General features: G+C 37.0%; 1 protein-coding gene across 6 annotated transcripts in view; it reads left to right on the forward strand.

The window, feature by feature from the left end:
- Positions 1-16,401, forward strand: part of CEMIP2 (cell migration inducing hyaluronidase 2) — a 56,398-nt gene extending 39,997 nt beyond the window's left edge. For all 6 annotated transcript variants that reach the window (XM_082783477.1, XM_082783475.1, XM_082783478.1 and 3 more), the window contains 13 exons: positions 147-235; positions 2,840-2,971; positions 3,492-3,527; positions 4,231-4,386; positions 6,588-6,765; positions 7,240-7,455; positions 8,260-8,468; positions 9,002-9,187; positions 10,427-10,646; positions 11,245-11,343; positions 12,459-12,607; positions 13,352-13,458; positions 14,110-16,401. In XM_082783477.1, the coding sequence (XP_082639603.1) occupies positions 147-235; positions 2,840-2,971; positions 3,492-3,527; positions 4,231-4,386; positions 6,588-6,765; positions 7,240-7,455; positions 8,260-8,468; positions 9,002-9,187; positions 10,427-10,646; positions 11,245-11,343; positions 12,459-12,607; positions 13,352-13,458; positions 14,110-14,306 (1,974 nt within the window). In that variant the 3' untranslated portion in view covers positions 14,307-16,401. The remainder of the gene's footprint in view (positions 1-146; positions 236-2,839; positions 2,972-3,491; positions 3,528-4,230; positions 4,387-6,587; positions 6,766-7,239; positions 7,456-8,259; positions 8,469-9,001; positions 9,188-10,426; positions 10,647-11,244; positions 11,344-12,458; positions 12,608-13,351; positions 13,459-14,109) is intronic.
- The last annotated feature ends 355 nt before the right edge of the window (positions 16,402-16,756 follow it).

Genomic DNA, 16,756 nt, shown 5'->3' on the forward strand with positions numbered 1-16,756 from the left:
CCAGTTAAGTCCAAGCTGAAAGATCTAAGAGTCTGTAGTAAAGTGTATTGAATAAAATGTAACTTTTAAATTTTAGAACTCTAATGTTTACTGTCTCTTTAGTGTTGTCCAGTATGAAATTTCCCCCCCTTTTTTTTTTTTTTAAGGCTGGTTTGTTCATTGATAAGGGTGTTAAAACAACCAATGCTAGCGCTGATGATCCCAGAGAATATCTTTGTTTGGACAACAATGCAAGGTAAAGGATATTGTCTTCCAAGCGAGTGAAAAATGGTAAAGTTCTGAGACTGTTTGTACATTCACATGAGGAAAAACGCTATAATAAATGAGCAATAAGTTCGTATGTGTTTTTTTTGTTGTTTTTTTTTCCTCATCTGTGTGTCTGTTTGGGAGCAACAAAGCATGTTGTACCTTAAAGAGTTGGCTTTTCTTTCTAAGACCTTGGCAAAGGTAGTTTTTAGCCCCTTAGAACTTGTAGGTTTAACCACACTCTGCTGTCATGCTTAACATATATTCTGGAATTGCTATTAAAAGTAAAGCCTTCTTTTAAAATCTGCTTCAGATTTATGGGTTAGTTCTAAATAATTTTTAGAAAAAGGCATACTAGTGGTAAGTAATACATCTATTTGCCTTTCCTACTGCTGAATGCTTTGTGCTGTGCCTTCTAGACTTAGAGATTGTCATTCAGTGGTATAGTTTTACTGAAGGTTATTTGTTGAGATAGTATAATCAACCATATAGTCTTTAGCTTACAAAGTAAGAGAAAATAGTGGAGAGAAAAATTTAGGTTATCCTATGGTTGGTCTTGTCCTGTGCTTCAAATAAAATAGCCTGGGTAAGTGGTCATATATCAAATGAACAGGAAAATATTGGATAACATTATCCATCAGCATTTTATTATGATAAACAAACATTAAGACTGAAAACATAGTTCATAAGATTATCTTTATTTCTGACAGAGCTTTGTTTAGGATGAGGATAATTAAGTGATAATTGCAGATTCAAAGAGGAAAGTTCCAGAGTTTGGTGGTACTTGATGCTTGCTGCCTTGCAAACTAAGAGGTGGTTAGGTTTAGTTGTTAAGTTGTAAGTGAAGTCCCATGTAATACCCTTGGATTACTGTTGGTCTGAACAGGTAGTCAAGAAGAATTTAAGGGAAGTGACATGCCATGTCAGAGCCTGTAGCGTGTTGACAGGTCATCAAGAGGGGATGCAAAAAATTGAGTTTAAGATGTGGTTCATCTTTCACAATAGCCAAAGAATTTATGAGGCTCCCTGTAACTGTATTAGACCACTAATCATGTGACAAACTGGAGGAGTTACAGTGTTAATTTAGCAGGCTGATGCTGTCAGAAAAACAAAACAAAACAAAATTCACCCCTTCTCCCTTTCTCCTTTGCCCTCCAAAAAGAAAAATACCAAAAAAAAGTACACCAAAACTTCCAGAAGCCAACTCCAGAAACTAGGGTAGAAGGTGACTATGGTAAAGGGCATGTATTTGCTCAGACTGCATTCTTATAAAGATACATATATATTTTAACATGTTACATCTCATGTGGGATTCTGTGCTTATTTTCCATGAGTCTTTAATCAGGCTGTTTCTTTCTATTGGCTAAAATTGATACTGGCTATAAATTACCATATGAGGCCATCTTGACTGCAATACAGAGTATCCGCATTAAAATAGAAAAATTATCTCATGTATGCTCAAATTAGACAAGGAGATGAGTGGTAGGAGAGCAGCTCAGCAAAAAATCTGGAGTGCTGCTTGACAGTGGACTCAACATGAGCCAGCAGTGTGCCCTGGCAGCCAGGAGCGCAAACTGCAATGGGGTGTGTGTTAAACACAGCATAGCCATCATGCAAGAAGGATGATTCTCCCACTATATTCAGTATCGGTGTAGCCTTACCTTGAGTATTGTGTGCTCTTCTGGGCAGTATAAAAACGATGTTAAGGTCCTTGAAAGAATCAGAGGAGGGCAACACAACTGGTAAGAGGTCCGGAAGGTATGTCTTGTGAGGACACTTGAGTTGTCCAGTCTAGAGAAGAGATCAAGAGGTGACCTCATTGCTCTCTGCAGCTTCTGAGAAGGGGAAGTGGAGAGAAAGGTCTTTGCTCCTGGCCACTGATGACAGGATGCCTGGGAATGGTAGAAAGCTGCACCAGGGGACATTCAGACTGGATCTTAGGAAAAATTTATTTACTGTGAGGGTGGTACAGGCTTCCCAGAGAAGTAGTTAATGTCCCATGCCTGTCAGTGTTCAAGAAGCGTTAGGACAATGCTATTGTTAATATGCTCTAACTTATAGTTAGCCCTGAAGAGATCAGGCAGATGGTCTAGATGATCTTTGAAGGTCCCTTCCAACTGAAATATTCTATCATAATGAACATTTAGACAGACCTCCAGCCTTTTCTGTCTAGTGCACAGCCACCATGTGTATCCCTCAAGGAACTTTAATTCCCTTCATTAAATTCTCAAATTAATGCTGCAACAGAAGTGGGAGAGGATACTTTAGGGAGAGCAGAGAGAAAAGGCAGTGGAATACAGGAGATGCAGTGTGAAAAACTTGGCAATATTGAGCAAAAGCCTGTGAAAGTTATTGGGGGGAAAAAAGTTTTATGTTCCCTCTTCATGGCACACCAAAGAGGCTTTTCTGGAAATGAATAGCTACAGATGCACATGGTTTTGGCTTCTGTCAGTCCTAGCATGAAGCTGAGTTGATTTTACCTGTCAGATAAAAGCGGGGGTTTGTCTTTCAAGGTTTCTCAGTTCAACATATTTGACCTGTATAAAACAAACAGTATTTTTATATTGAGTGTTTGGGTTTTTATCTGTCACAGGTTTCGACCTCATCAAGATGCAGACCCTGAAAAACCCCGAGTTGCTGCCCTGATTGACAGATTAATCTCTTTCAAAAACAATGATCATGGGGCCTGGGTCAGGGGAGGAGATATCCTTATTCAAAATTCCGGGTATGTATCCAGAAGCAAACAGCTGCATGTTGTTAAGAAGTTTCCTCTGAATCTGTTTTTATGAAATCGTACTACAGGGTTATGATAGAAGATTGACGCTTTTATCTGGGAACTGCTTGATATCTTCCAGTGCTTTCACAACAATCACAACAATCCACTGCTTTAAAAGAAGCAAGGTTTTACATGATTAGATGAGAACCTATCTTAATGGAAAAATGAAACTATATCTATAACAGAAGTCTAAAAGTCGATTGAAACCATAAATTTATACTGATATGCCTGTGGTTTCTCTGAGGCTTTCAGGTTTCTACTTAAAATATATAGAAATTTGTTTTGGTTTTGTTTTGTTTTTAATCAGCATTTTTACTAGAATTATTTGTAAGTACTGGTGTTCTCTAAATTCTAAAATGCAAAAACTCAGGCTTTCTTCAGTACCTAGCAGGATGTGTTCTTACAGCATTTTGTTGTAGGATAGTCCAGAAGATGTAACTGAAGCTTGATTTTATGAACTTTCTTTTAGGTTTGCGGACAATGGAATTGGTTTGACATTTGCTAGGTGAGTACTTAAGCTTCATCTCTTCTGTGTTTTCTTTCTTAAAAGTTGAGGAATGTAACATAGATAAATCAATTAAAGGTACTTTCATAAGGATAGAGTTTCAGTTTGGAGCCCGTTTCCAGTGGTATGGAAGATGTTATTAAAGCTGTAAATTGACACAGCTGCCAAACTTTGCACTTTATTCAATCTGTGTGCTTTACACCACTCTTCATCAAGAGGGTTATGTTTATTCAGGTCTTTTTGGTGTGGTATGATGCCCTAGGCAGTTTTGATTTTTTTTTTTTTTTTTTTCCTCCTGAACAATTCAAGATGAGTAAAGGAAAAGAAGCGATGAGTGTTAGAGTGAACAGAGTCTCATTTTAATGAAAGGGAATCAAGTACCTTGGGTAAAAAGCCGAAACTGCTGCCATTTCGGTTGTGATAAGCTGTTTCCAGAGTTGTGGAAATGGGCTGTAACAGAGTGCTGCGAAGAGAGACAGAAAATGTAATGCTCAGCTCTGTACAGGTGTTTTTAGCCTTTCAAACTGTAGTAGACTGTAATACCATTAATAGTTAAATTTATTGCTCTATGTATTACAAATAAGGTATAGACTGCTTTGCTTTATGAAGACTATTACAAAAGTAGGAGTATGCCTTCGTGTTTTCATCTGCTGGAAAGTCTTGGCTAAAAGACTCTCTCTTATCTCTGATGTTGCTTTGATAGTGATGGGAGCTTCCCAAATGATGAAGGTGCCAGCCAAGAGGTATCTGAGTCTCTGTTCATAGGGGAGAGCAAGAACTATGGGTTTCATGGTGGTCAAAATAAATATACAGGGTCTGGAGGAATAGACAATAAGGGACGCACTCTGCCTCGAAATCGGTAAGTATGTCACGAGTGAAGGAAATAATATACCAGAAGTGTTGTTTGTATCAGTTATAAACACCCTTCTTACTTGAAATGCAGGGCATGAAGACACTATTGAAGGTGATATTCCCCTTTTGTTTTGAATACTTTGAAAGACCTTTTTTCCAGAGGCAGTTTTCATTTTCTGCTACTGCAGGTTAATTTTCCTTAGCAATTTAAATTATTCTGCTTTAATAAAACCTTAGTTTATCATCATTAATGTGTGAATATTTGGGCCTGGAAGAGAGAAAGTTTTCAGGTAAAGGGAATTCTAGGCTCAACTTGGAACTACTGACTACAGTCTATCCGTAACAAATACAAATGTGTGACAGCGATCCTTTCCTTCTCTCTGTGGCTTGCTGGAATGCTTGTTAAAAATGGTGCCAGGTCCTGTCCTTATTGCAGAACGTGAAAGACAAGAGAACTAGATCCCAGGCATCCTGTTTTTGTGTCATTTAGCCATTGAGAGCAAACAACTGAATGTGGTAGTGATACTTGAGATAATTTGTTGTAGCTGGGCAGGCTTACAAAATGGTGAAGGGAGCTCTGGAGGTCATCTGGTTCAACCACCTTGCTCAAGTAGAGCCATATACAGCAGATTGTCCAGGACAATGGCTAGACAGCTTTTGAAGATCTCCAAAAAGGCAGCCTCTCTGGACAACCTGTGCCAGTGCTCAGTCACCCACACAGTAAAGAAATGCTTCCTGATGTTCAGAAGGAATCTCCTGTGTTTCATTTTTTTCCCACTGTCCCTTGTCCTGTCACTAGGCACCAACAAAAAGAACCTGGCTCCATCTTTTACCCTCCCTTCAGCTGTTTGTAGACATGAGTGAGGTCCTGCCATGACTCTTGTCTCCTCTAAACTAAACAATCAGAGCCATCTGAGTCTTTCCTTACAGGGAGAGGTGCTCTAGTCCCTTCATCATCTTTTTGGCCCTTCCTTGTCCAGTGCCTCTGAGATGTCTCCCTTGTACTGAGCCCAGATCTGGACCTAGTACTCCAGGTGTGGCCTTACCAATGCTGAATAGAGGGGAAGAATCACCTCCCTCAGCATGCTGGCAACATTTTGCCTAATGCACCATTAACCTTCTTTGCTACAATGGCACATTTGTGGCTCATGTTCAGCCTGGTGTCCGTTAGAACCCCCTGGGCCTCTTCAGCAAAGCAGAGTGCAGTGGTGCATGGGGTTGTTCCTCTCCAGGTGCAGTACTTCACTGTTGCTATTGTTGAACTTCATGCGGTTCCTGTCAAGCCGTTTCTTCAGCCTGCTGAGGTCTCTTTGAATGGCAACATAATCCTCCAGAGTATGAGCAACAGTCTCCCAGCCTGCAGACTGGCTGAGGCACTCTACTCCTGTCAACTAGATCATTAATTAAAATGTATAACAGTACTGGACCCAGTATTGACTCCTGGGGTACACCACTGGTTACTGGTCTCCAACTAGACTGGGTTCTACTGATTGCCACCCTCTGGGCCCAGCTGTTCAGGTGGTTTTCAGTTCTCCTTACTGTCTGTACATCCAGCCAATACTTCGTCACCTTCTCTGTGGTGATTTTATGGAAGAGTGTTAACAGTCTTTCAGAAATGTGGGTAGACTGTATCCACTGCCCAACTCCCTTCCTCCCCACCCATTTAACAAACCTGTCACTTCATTGTAGTATGCTTTCAAGTAGATCAAACATGCTTTTCCCTTGGTTAATGCATTGTGACCACTCATGGTCACTTTGTTCTTCACATGCCTGGAAATGGTATCTAGGATTAGTTCCTCCATCACTTTCCCAGGGATGGAGGTGAGGCTGACCAGCTTATAGTTCCCTGGATCTTCCTCCTTGCCCTGCTTAAAGACAGGAGTGATATTTTCTTTCCTCCAGTATTCAGGCACTTATTCCAGTTATCATGATTGACTAAAGAGATGATGATATAATGCTGCTTTGTTTCCCACACTGGGGAGAGAGTACATTAGCAAATGGACAACAATAGCTGTTCTCTTCTAACAGGAAAATTCAAAAGGGCATGGGAATTTTAGGCTCATTAGATAAATACAGAAAGATTTCCTTTACTGGGATATAACCTGCAGGTCATTATATTAATGTTGCATTCTTGGTTCTTGTGAATGAGTAAAAAAGCTTGTCACAGTTTTGTTAGAGGATGCTGTAAATATTTATTTTTATTAACAGGACATTTCCGATTCGAGGTTTTCAAATTTATGATGGACCCATTCACCTTACCAAGTGCACATTCAAAAACTTTGTGCCAACTCCAGACAGGTTTACCAGTGCAATTGGTTTCTTGATGAAAAACCCTTGGCAGATGACACCAAAAAACAACATATCTCTTGTGAAGTTTGGTCCAAATGTAAGTTTATACAAATTTTCTTTTACTTTTTTTTAGATGGCTTATATTTTCTTCTTGCTGTATTTAAAATAAGCATCCAAGACCCTGTGGAAAAGATGTCCAACTCTTCCTTATATTCCTACTCCAGAGTATCTCTTGATTGGTGGTCATCCAATGTGTCTTTTGTCTCCCAGACAAAAAATGTAATACCAAGGAATATGTAGGATGGTTTGCATTAATGATCTCTTTTATAGCTAATGGTGAAGCTGAAAATAAGTTTTATAAGGTCTGGTGTATCTTTAGTAATGAATTTTCAATTGTAACTACTAACACAGCTCAGAAGCAAGAGATGGCCTGAGCCTACTAAAATTGCATTGCTCTTGACTGAAGACTTAATCAACTTTGTCAAATTCCTGTGTTTTTGCAAGCATGTAAGTGTTAATCTGTGCTTCACCTCAGAAAAAAGGAAAAATATATTTTAATTCTTTTTACCAGGTTTCTTTAAAAGCCTTTTTTGGAAAACCTGGTCCCTGGTTTGAAGAAGGAGATCTGGATGGTGACAAGAACTCAATATTCCATGATGTAGATGGTTCAGTGACTGGTTACAAGGATACCTATGTGGGCAGAATGGATAACTACCTGATTCAACACCCCAAGTGCATTAATAATACGGAATGGAATGGAGTGATTTGCAGCGGGACCTATGCACAGGCTAGTATTACTCTGGCTTCTGTTTGAGACAAATCTACACTATGCACAAGCTGTTAGGGAGACATGAGGTGTAAGAAGTACAAATTCCTCATCTTTGGGTTTAAAGAAAAGAAAAATCTTTAAAATTCTTTTGAGTTAAAAAAAAAAAAAAAAAAAAACAACAAACAAAAACACATTACAATTTTTGGCTAGTTTTGTATACCACGTTCCCTTCAGCATGTAAACTGAGAGTACAATATTAGATGTTGCAGGGTAAAAGCAAATGCATATGTTGTGAGTATGCATGCCAAGAGTTCCTTGTTGAAGTCCTATCTATTACAATATCTTTGTATTGGAGGTGTTTTCTTCTGCTGGAGATTCCTGTGGTTTGCTGATTATTTTTCATTATTTCTTTTTTAATGAAGATCTTAAATACCACCTCCTGAATATAAAGAACAGGTCTGGTTCCTGTTCTATATGAGTTTGACCAAGTACTGTAGTATTACAAAAATACTGTTTATTTTTGTTGCTGCTGCTGTTGTTCCCTGCTTTTTTTCCCATTTTTTTCCTTTTTTTTTTTTTTTTTTTTTGTTAAAGTCTGTAAAAATCCCCAGTATTTTTTTCAAATAAGGCTCTTCTGGGGGAAAATAAATATTTCTTTTGAGAAATATTTGCGTATTGCATAGCTCAGAACCTCACAGTGCAGGAGTTCTGCTGCAATAATATACAGATTTTGCTATTTTATTTAATTTCTTCTTGTACTGATTAAAAAAATGCATCCAAACCTTTCCTTTTTTTTTTTTCCTCCTCTTTAATATGATGTAGGTCTATGTCCAAACATGGAATGGACAGAATCTTTCCATGACTATTGTACGAGATGAGTACCCATCCAATCCCATGGTTCTTAGAGGTATTAATCAAAGAGCTGTCTTTCAGCAATACCAGCCAGTAGTGATGCTCCAAAAGGGCTACACAATACATTGGAATGGAAAAGCTCCAAATGTCACTTACCTGTATCTCATCAACTTCAACAAGTATGTTTCCATTCTTTAATGTCATTGAACCATAAGGCAACAATTAAGAAATGTCCTGCAGAATTAGCATGATGAGAGTTTGTAACTATCAGTCATACTGGATCTTGATTTTTTTATTATTTTTATTTTTTTGTGTTACAAATATTAAAGTATTAAAAGCAGGAGATTAAGCAATAGACCTGCAGCTAAAGTTAAAAATACACCCAATATTTAAGGAAAATCCTTTGGAGGAGAAAATACATCAGATAGTGAAATTCAGCAGAACTGAAGCTGAATAGTTAGGGATACTTGCTCTTGATGTCAGATAAAGTAATTAAATGTTTAAATAATAAAATCAAATATTTCCTACAGGTTTCCAAGTCACTATAATATTTCAGTGGAACACTTTTAAGTAGAGGAGGGAAGAAAGATGTTCTGGTTGGGGGTCTAGGAGCTTTTTGTGTTCTTGTTACTTGTTTTTTTGAGTGATCTGCATGCTGCACATAGTGGTGTTAACTGCTCCTGTGGTGAATTATACATTTATTTTGTTTCAGGAATGACTGGATTCGTGTTGGTCTTTGTTACCAACCAAATACAGATTTTGTTATAGTACTGGAAACCTTTCAAAGGAAGTCATCTGCTTTGTCAAGCAAGATAGAGCGCTATGTGCCAGTATCTTCAATTCTGGAGCTTGAAAAGAATCGATCAGACAAGAAGTTTTATTTTGACAACAGTACTGGGTAACACCTTATTCCACTAGGGTCAAGTTATATGCTTAATGTTAGAAGTGATCAGTTTGACATCAGTGATAGCAACTGGTTGAGACACCTATATTAGAGAAAAGCTTTTAGAAAGGAGCACAAAGCTTCTTTTAAAGAATACATTGTGACTTTGAATCTCCAAAATAGAGATGGCTGTCACTGGAGTACTTTCCCAAGAGCACCATAATTCCACAGATACTTCCTATCCCACATCAGGAGAAAACATGGTATCAATGGGGTTGCAGAAAAGTATCTTGCAGGAAGTAACTTCTAAGTCTTTAAATAAAATTCATACATTCTTGCTCAACTTCTGAGATGTTTTCTGTTCCAAGAATGTTTTGAAAAATATGTATTTCTAGAAATCTCTTTACAGCTTTGTGAATACTATTTAAAATTCCTAGTTTCTTTTGAAATTTTTTCTGTCAGGAACGTACTGAGATCCTTCTGACAGGCTTAAGGATATGGTCAACATTTTCCAAAATAAGTCCTACATACACCACTTGTGTGTTTGAAATTTTTTATCATTAATATATAAGCAAATGATTAATACAAGACTTTGTTCCATTATCTATGGTAAATGGGCAGATGAATGTAGCTTTTTTGAAAGACACGTATGCTTCCAGCTACAGTGATAACAGTTAAATATATAAAAGAATTAACAGTTTCTTTGCAGTGGTAGCATTTATGACCGCTACACTAAATTGCATTTCCAGACATTCACAGCATGCAACAGTCTAATTATATTTTCCATTTCTGGTGGATAAAGATGAATATCCAAACAATTACCAGTGGTATCTGTAAACATCAATGATCAAGGAAAACATTTATATAGGTTGTTTTCTGTTCTGTTTTTTGTTTGTTTATCTTTTGATTTTGTTTCCTGAAAGCCTCTATTTTGAGGAATGTTCTTTTCAGGTATGTTCTTTTCAGAACGTACACATCCATAGTAATATTTCTTTTAATTGCTGGGGATTTCACATATGTCTGTGGGGACTTCTTAACTCTAGTAAGGTTTTCAAGATAATATTCTAGTCTACTATTCTATTCTAGTAATATTTTCAAAATATTTTGAAAAAGTTTGAACAACGGTACAGAAGTAAATACTGTAGTTTTTCTGCTTCTCAAAACCATGAAATATAGCTGCTGAGATTTAACATAAATCTTTCCAGTAATTTTTCTATATTCTTCCCTCTCCCCTACCTTTTTTTTTTTGTGTAGATTACTGTTTTTATTTCTTCAAGCCAAATACAGTAGGGATGGTCACAGTTATTGCTCATCTCAGGGATGTGAAAGGATCAAAATTGTGACCAAAGATCCAGCAAAAGGAGTCAGTAACTGCATGGCAAAAGCTTACCCAAAGTACTACCAAGGACCAACTGTCATAAAGCAGATGCCAGTAAAAACTACTGTACCGTGTACAAAGTGTGGCACAACTCAGGTAAAATAAAATAGGCAAAAACTTGCATTGTCTATATAGTTGGTGTTATATTCTACTCATGTTAAAGCAGAGTTTCAGTTTTTCAGCACAGAATTTACAGTGGTCACATTGTTTATCTGTACACTAGAAGGCAGGGAGACTGTAGTATGGAGTTTTCAATTTTTGCTGTTTGAAAAATGCTGCAGCTTAATTGTGTTTTGCTCTGTGTGCTTCGGAGAAGGGTCTCCATGGCATGGACAGATCTGATGTCTTGAGCTACTGTATCATCTGTGCTCCCATGTAGGAAAGCTTTGCTGTAGAGACCTGAAGTTCAAGGCATACGATTCGCCAACCTTCTCTTTTTGAGGGGATTTTGCTTATTAGCAAAAATGTGAAAATTGCATTATCCATTTTCTCTATGCAAGCTCAGAAAAAATACTGAAAGTAAAGAATAAAATAAATTACACTATTTGTATAACACAGTATTTGTAAGCATTAGTATAAACACAAATACTGTCACACTGCTTTGGAGCATGAGCTGTCTTGCAAAATGCATATCATGATAAAGTGTTGATGACATATGCATATGGGTAATTGAAGTGTTTTGTTTGATATCTAGATGGTATTCACCAGTGATCCTCACAAAAACTACCTCCTTGTGCAGATTAATTCATCTGGTAAAAAAGATTTAAGTAGAGGTCAGCAAGCATTTATTTCTGTGAGTATTTTTTTCTTTCTTTCTCTGTAGCAGCTTTTATTACAACAGTTGTTTAGCCTTGCATAATGCTTAGCTCACTTTTCTTCACCTGAATAAAAAATGTTGGTTCGTGGTCTGGAAAACAATCAGAAAACTTGTGTTTTAACCTTAGAAAAGGAAGCTACAATGTCCTCTTTTGTGTATTCAAATCCTTTGCAGCAGTAGAGAAATTGTACTGGTAGGAAAAAAACTTTAAATGCTCTGATTCATGCAGAAACCTGGATGGCTATGCATTTATTGTTGGCACTTTTAGAAAAAACAAACAAAAAAACCCCACTTGTTAGTTAAATCCTCATCGTCAAATTTATTCTTGACATATTGGTAGTTTAATAGGATGAGACATTCAAGTCCTCAAGTAGTTTTGCTAAACTTCTATGAATTCTTTAGTAATTAACGTTTTGAATATTTTGGTATTTGTTCTGATATAGTTCTGGTATATCTAGTAATGTAGAATTGTATAAAATACCCACTTTGATTTTTCTGTTCAGATGCTGAAGGAGACTTGCATGTGATTGAAGATAGTGTTTGTAGATAGGCTTACACCACAAAGCTTTAAATTTATTTGTGACTTAAATTCTGCAACGTCAGTGTACTAGCTTGGTTGAAACAGTGGAATTCTTGAGTTCTTTAGACAGCTGAATGTCACGAGTAGTACAATCCTATCAGCTGCAGACTTGTACAAGAATGTGTTTGCTATATCCAGAGCAGTAAGAATGCAGCATGGAAGGACAGACCACTAAAACCAAGCAGACACAGAGACTAGTTAACTGCACTACTGCCAACAAGTGTGGATGGTTCGGTATTTGAGTGGTAGCTTCCTGAAGCAGGTAGTAAATCACTTGAAATTTGACTGATCTCCATGTAAAAACTGGTTTCCATACAATTTCAGAAGTCCCGCTGAAAATTTTCCCTTGTGGGGGGAAAAATGAGGAACTGCTAGTGGGAGGAGAGCATTTCTATTTAGAATGCTGTTGTGGCTAAACCTGATGTAGGTTAATGCTGCAGTATAACAGCTGATGAACTTATAGTAAATTTAAGAAAAACATTTTTTCTCTCCTGTCTCTTCTCCCATTCAGGTTAATGACACTACGTTTTCCTTCAAGGATAATGGTATACTTATTGTTGTAGTTGATGCTTGTGTTGGCACAGTGTCAGGAAATAAATTATTTTCTGGAGCGGACATTAAGCGTGTATGTGGATATTTAAAATCTGGAATTCCACAAAGGTACGTGTGATGAGCATTTACTTCTGATATGTTCTGCAAGATGTAGTTCTCTCTAGCAAGGATTTAACTAATAATAGTTACATAGTAATGCTGAAAGTGAACAAAACATGTATCAAAGCTGAGGAAAAAGGAGAAATATAGGAGCAATTTAACAGACAAATTCAACTGAGAAAATGAAGAAGCTCTTTAGATTTCCCAGCGTTGCCTGTCTTCCAGTTCAAAAAGAAAGTAAACATCATGTTGTAACACCTCGTTGCTTAAAACAGGAAGAACTTCTGTTTTAATAAGGTTGCTTATCACTACTGACACGAATTGTATGATAAGATATCAAACTAGTTGGGAATGAGTTTTCTCCCTATCCAGGGTGAAAATTATTTAGCATTTAAAAAAAAAAAAAACACAAACAAACTATAAAAGGTTAGTGTCAGGAAAAAAAAATCTAGTTTCTAATATTTCAGTTTTGGGTCGATAGCTTCACTTTTTTCATATAAAAATAATTGGAAATTATTTAAAGGATTTTGAGTTAAATATATGAGTTTTATATATATATATATATATATTTTTTTATTTTCCTAGTGGATGTTTTTATAGGTACTACCTTCCAGAGAATTTTGTCTATTTCTATGTACAGCCTTGCCATGAGAACTCTCAAGCAAGTAGACTGTAAGGCCAGCTAGCTATAAAGTATGTGGAAAAACTTTTATGGTTATAACCACTGCTGTCTCTGTACTGTTTCTGATGCAGGTCTATAGTTCTACTGAGCACAAGAGGCGATGTAGAAATTCCTAATAACTTATCAGAAGTCTTAATGTCCCTGGGGACAGCTAAACCACCTTATCTTCAGAGCAACGGTTGGTGAAATCTTTGCATGTTTCTTTGACACTACCTAGCACCTCCTTGGTCTATGTTTGTTTCCATAATGGGTTTCTCATGCGGGCAGACGTCACCTCTCATTGCCCAGAGGGCACTGTGCAAAGTTTATTGCAAGCAGGGAAGTGACTAGCAGTTCTTTGTACCTGGATTACAGAGAAAGCTGCAGCCTTTTTTTTTTTTTTTTTTTTTTTTTCCCCAAAGCCTTTGTTTTGTCTCTCACAGCAAACCTGGGAGAATTGCATTCTATTTTTAAATCCCTTGTGCTAGTCTAATATTTTCTGTTGTAACAAAATGTGAAGGTAAAGATGAGAAGCTGTTGGTATTTTGAGGGATGATACTTTCTACAAACACCATGGGGCAGCTCTCATCCCTTCAGAGCTGTGACACAAGTCCTCTGTGAGAGAGCAGTATCATAGATACTGATATTTTATAAAAACAATACTGAACAACAATTAAAAAAAAATAATTAAATTAATCTTTCCCTGTTAGGTGCTTGTGATGCTGAGGCTGGTTTAATATACTGAGTAATTGGCAAGGGGAGGATTTTGGAGGAGAGTGTTGTTCCCCTCCTGTCCGGATGTGTGTTGCAATTGAGCTGTTTTTGTAACACTGAGCTGTTTTTGTCACAGGAAGCTTGGCCTTTCTGGGTTTTAGAGGCACCTTTAAGCCATCCTGGATTAAGCTGTTTACCGGTCCTGCTGGGCATGGGCTAGTTCACATAGAGAAGTATATCCCTTTGCAACTGGAAGAGTATGGCTGTGCCAGAGCAATCAAGAGCCGACGGAAAGACCTCGAGCTGCTGAAGAAGGCTACAAGAGCTCATTAAAGACTAAGATGTACATAAAAACTGAGGAAGAAAATGTGAACTAACTTATTTTTAATTTATGGCATTTTAAACTATATTGTTATCCAAGTAAATCATGTTATTGTCTGACAGACATTTGCCAGCATTGACCGCTTGAATGCCAGTCTGTGCACCTTCTAGTTGTACAAAATATGAAAGAATTTATTAGTATTTGTATAAACAGGTTTCAGAGATTTTTCAGATGTTTGTATTTACTGTAAACAGGTTTCTTATGTTTAATACTCATTTTGTATTTAAGAGGGTGTTCATAAAAGCCTTAAACTTTTGATAGCAGGTGTTGGGAATGCATCTTGGATTACTTGAAAGATTAATGTTTGTCTCCCTAAACAGCTTGAATTGGTCATTATAACTTAGTTTATTTGCATTTTTCCTCTACTGTATACATGTTTTCCTGAGAGTTTATTTATCAGTAAGCTCAGCTACATTCTCAAATTGCTTTCCAAAATGTTTAAAAAACAAAAACAATTCCTCTTATGCATGCAGCTGGATTTGAGTCTTAACTGCAGTAAAATTTTTGATTTGCTATTCAAAAGGTGGAGGGGGGGGATTCGGAGATCCAGCCTGGGGCTGGGTGGGGATTGTGTACTGTGCAACAGAGTTTAACAAGGTTATGTGTATGTAGAAGCATGACAGAGAGCAGAAAATGATTGCCATTCTTTGGGATCACTGCTAACTATTCACCCCAACATGTACAGGAGTCTGTTAAGAGTTACTTCATCAGATCATCTGGCTATTAAGGCTGGGTACAGCGTGATTTCAGCTTTTTCTTTTAAAGCTTTTAATCAGAAGGACAAAGCTGAGAAATTTTGTTACTCATGGTTTGTTATGAAGCTATGCTTCTACTCCTGACGTGATTTCTAAGGCTATTCCAACTCTAAATTTTGAGTGAGTGGAAAGTGTTCTCAGTTCATTCAGTCATGCAATATGTTTTCCCTTAACTTTGATTTTTTTAATATAATCATTTTGATAAATCCTATTGATTTTGTATTAGGTCTGTTTGATCTCTTTTGGTTTTGTTGCAATTATTGGACCCTTTCTGCAAAGGGTCTGAAAATCATTTAGAAGAACTAAGACACAGATGCCCATTTTCAGGATCCTAGTCTTTGAAATTTAATTTCAAAAAGATGCATTTCATAATAGGGAACAATATGTGCTGTGGAGCTGAAATGTTACTATAGTTCTAATAAAACTGACATAATTCTTTCTCATCATATGTGTTCTCATTCATTCTACCTGGTATAATGTATCTACCATCCAGAGATGCTTTGTGCTTTGAATTTATAATGGGATAGATGTTGGAAATTAACTCTTCACTTGTCTTTTCCAAAGAAGTTGAAAAACAACTGGGGATTTTCTTTTTGTGTGTTGTGTGCTTTAATGGAGAGCAGGCACTGTAACACACCTATTATTCTATTCAATTAAAATATGCTACCTCAGTGCTACAATTAAACTGCCTGGTCTAATCTTTTTTTTTTTTTTTTTTTTTTTTTTTTCTAAGTAAGAGCGGAGGGGAAAGGAGCACAACACAAGAGATGAAGTTAACAAACAGATGACTGATTTTTGTTTTTATTGTAAAACCAAGCCAAATGAACGATTATGTATTTCACAGTTGTTTTGATGCATGGTTCTGTCATACTGTTTAAAAAAAAAAGTTTTTTAAAAAATGTTTTGTTAGGGATATATGTGGTAAATTTTTAAGACTAGCTATAATGTTTGGTATTACTAATGCAGGACAACATGATTTATGTGCTCTGAGTGCAGTAGTGGTAGTGTTTGGGGATTACAATGGCCTTATGACTTCCACTGTTCTGATCTGTGGATAATGCTCAGCAAAGATATACTGATCAGACAGTGACCTTCAGGCTTATGAAGTTGGCCATTATTTATGAGATTCTGCTGTTCTAAACCATCTTGTAAAAATTATACTTGGAAATGTTGAGGCTATTCCAATGTAAAGCATATTGATGGACAATTGGACCTGAAGTTGAAGTGTCAGCTTTTGTGTAATTTAAAACATTTGATAAGTAGCATAAATAAATTTTTACATCTGACAAGACATTAAAATCCTGGCTCTCTTCTGTTCTTGTATCGAGTAATGTTATGTAATGTGCATTGTCTGAGTGCTGTGAACTGTTTTATGTCAATCACTGACAGAACGTGTGGTTTCTGTGTTTCTATCCTTCATTTAGAGAGCAGTTGGGAATACTCAGAAAGGAGCTGCTAGTGGTGACTGAACCTATTTGCCTGTCTCCAAAGTTTGTGGGCTTAAAGTCTGTCTCATCTGCTTTTTGTAGAGTCTTTTCAGAGTAGATCCTCTGAACTGAATAACACACTGCAGTGTTGTTACCCATGCTAGCCTACAGGAGGAGGGGAGGCTAAGGGGCATCTTCACCATGTGTATAAATAGCTGG

This window comes from Aythya marila, assembly GCF_965140915.1.
Source record: "Aythya marila genome assembly, chromosome: Z".
NCBI classification, from domain to species: domain Eukaryota; kingdom Metazoa; phylum Chordata; class Aves; order Anseriformes; family Anatidae; genus Aythya; species Aythya marila.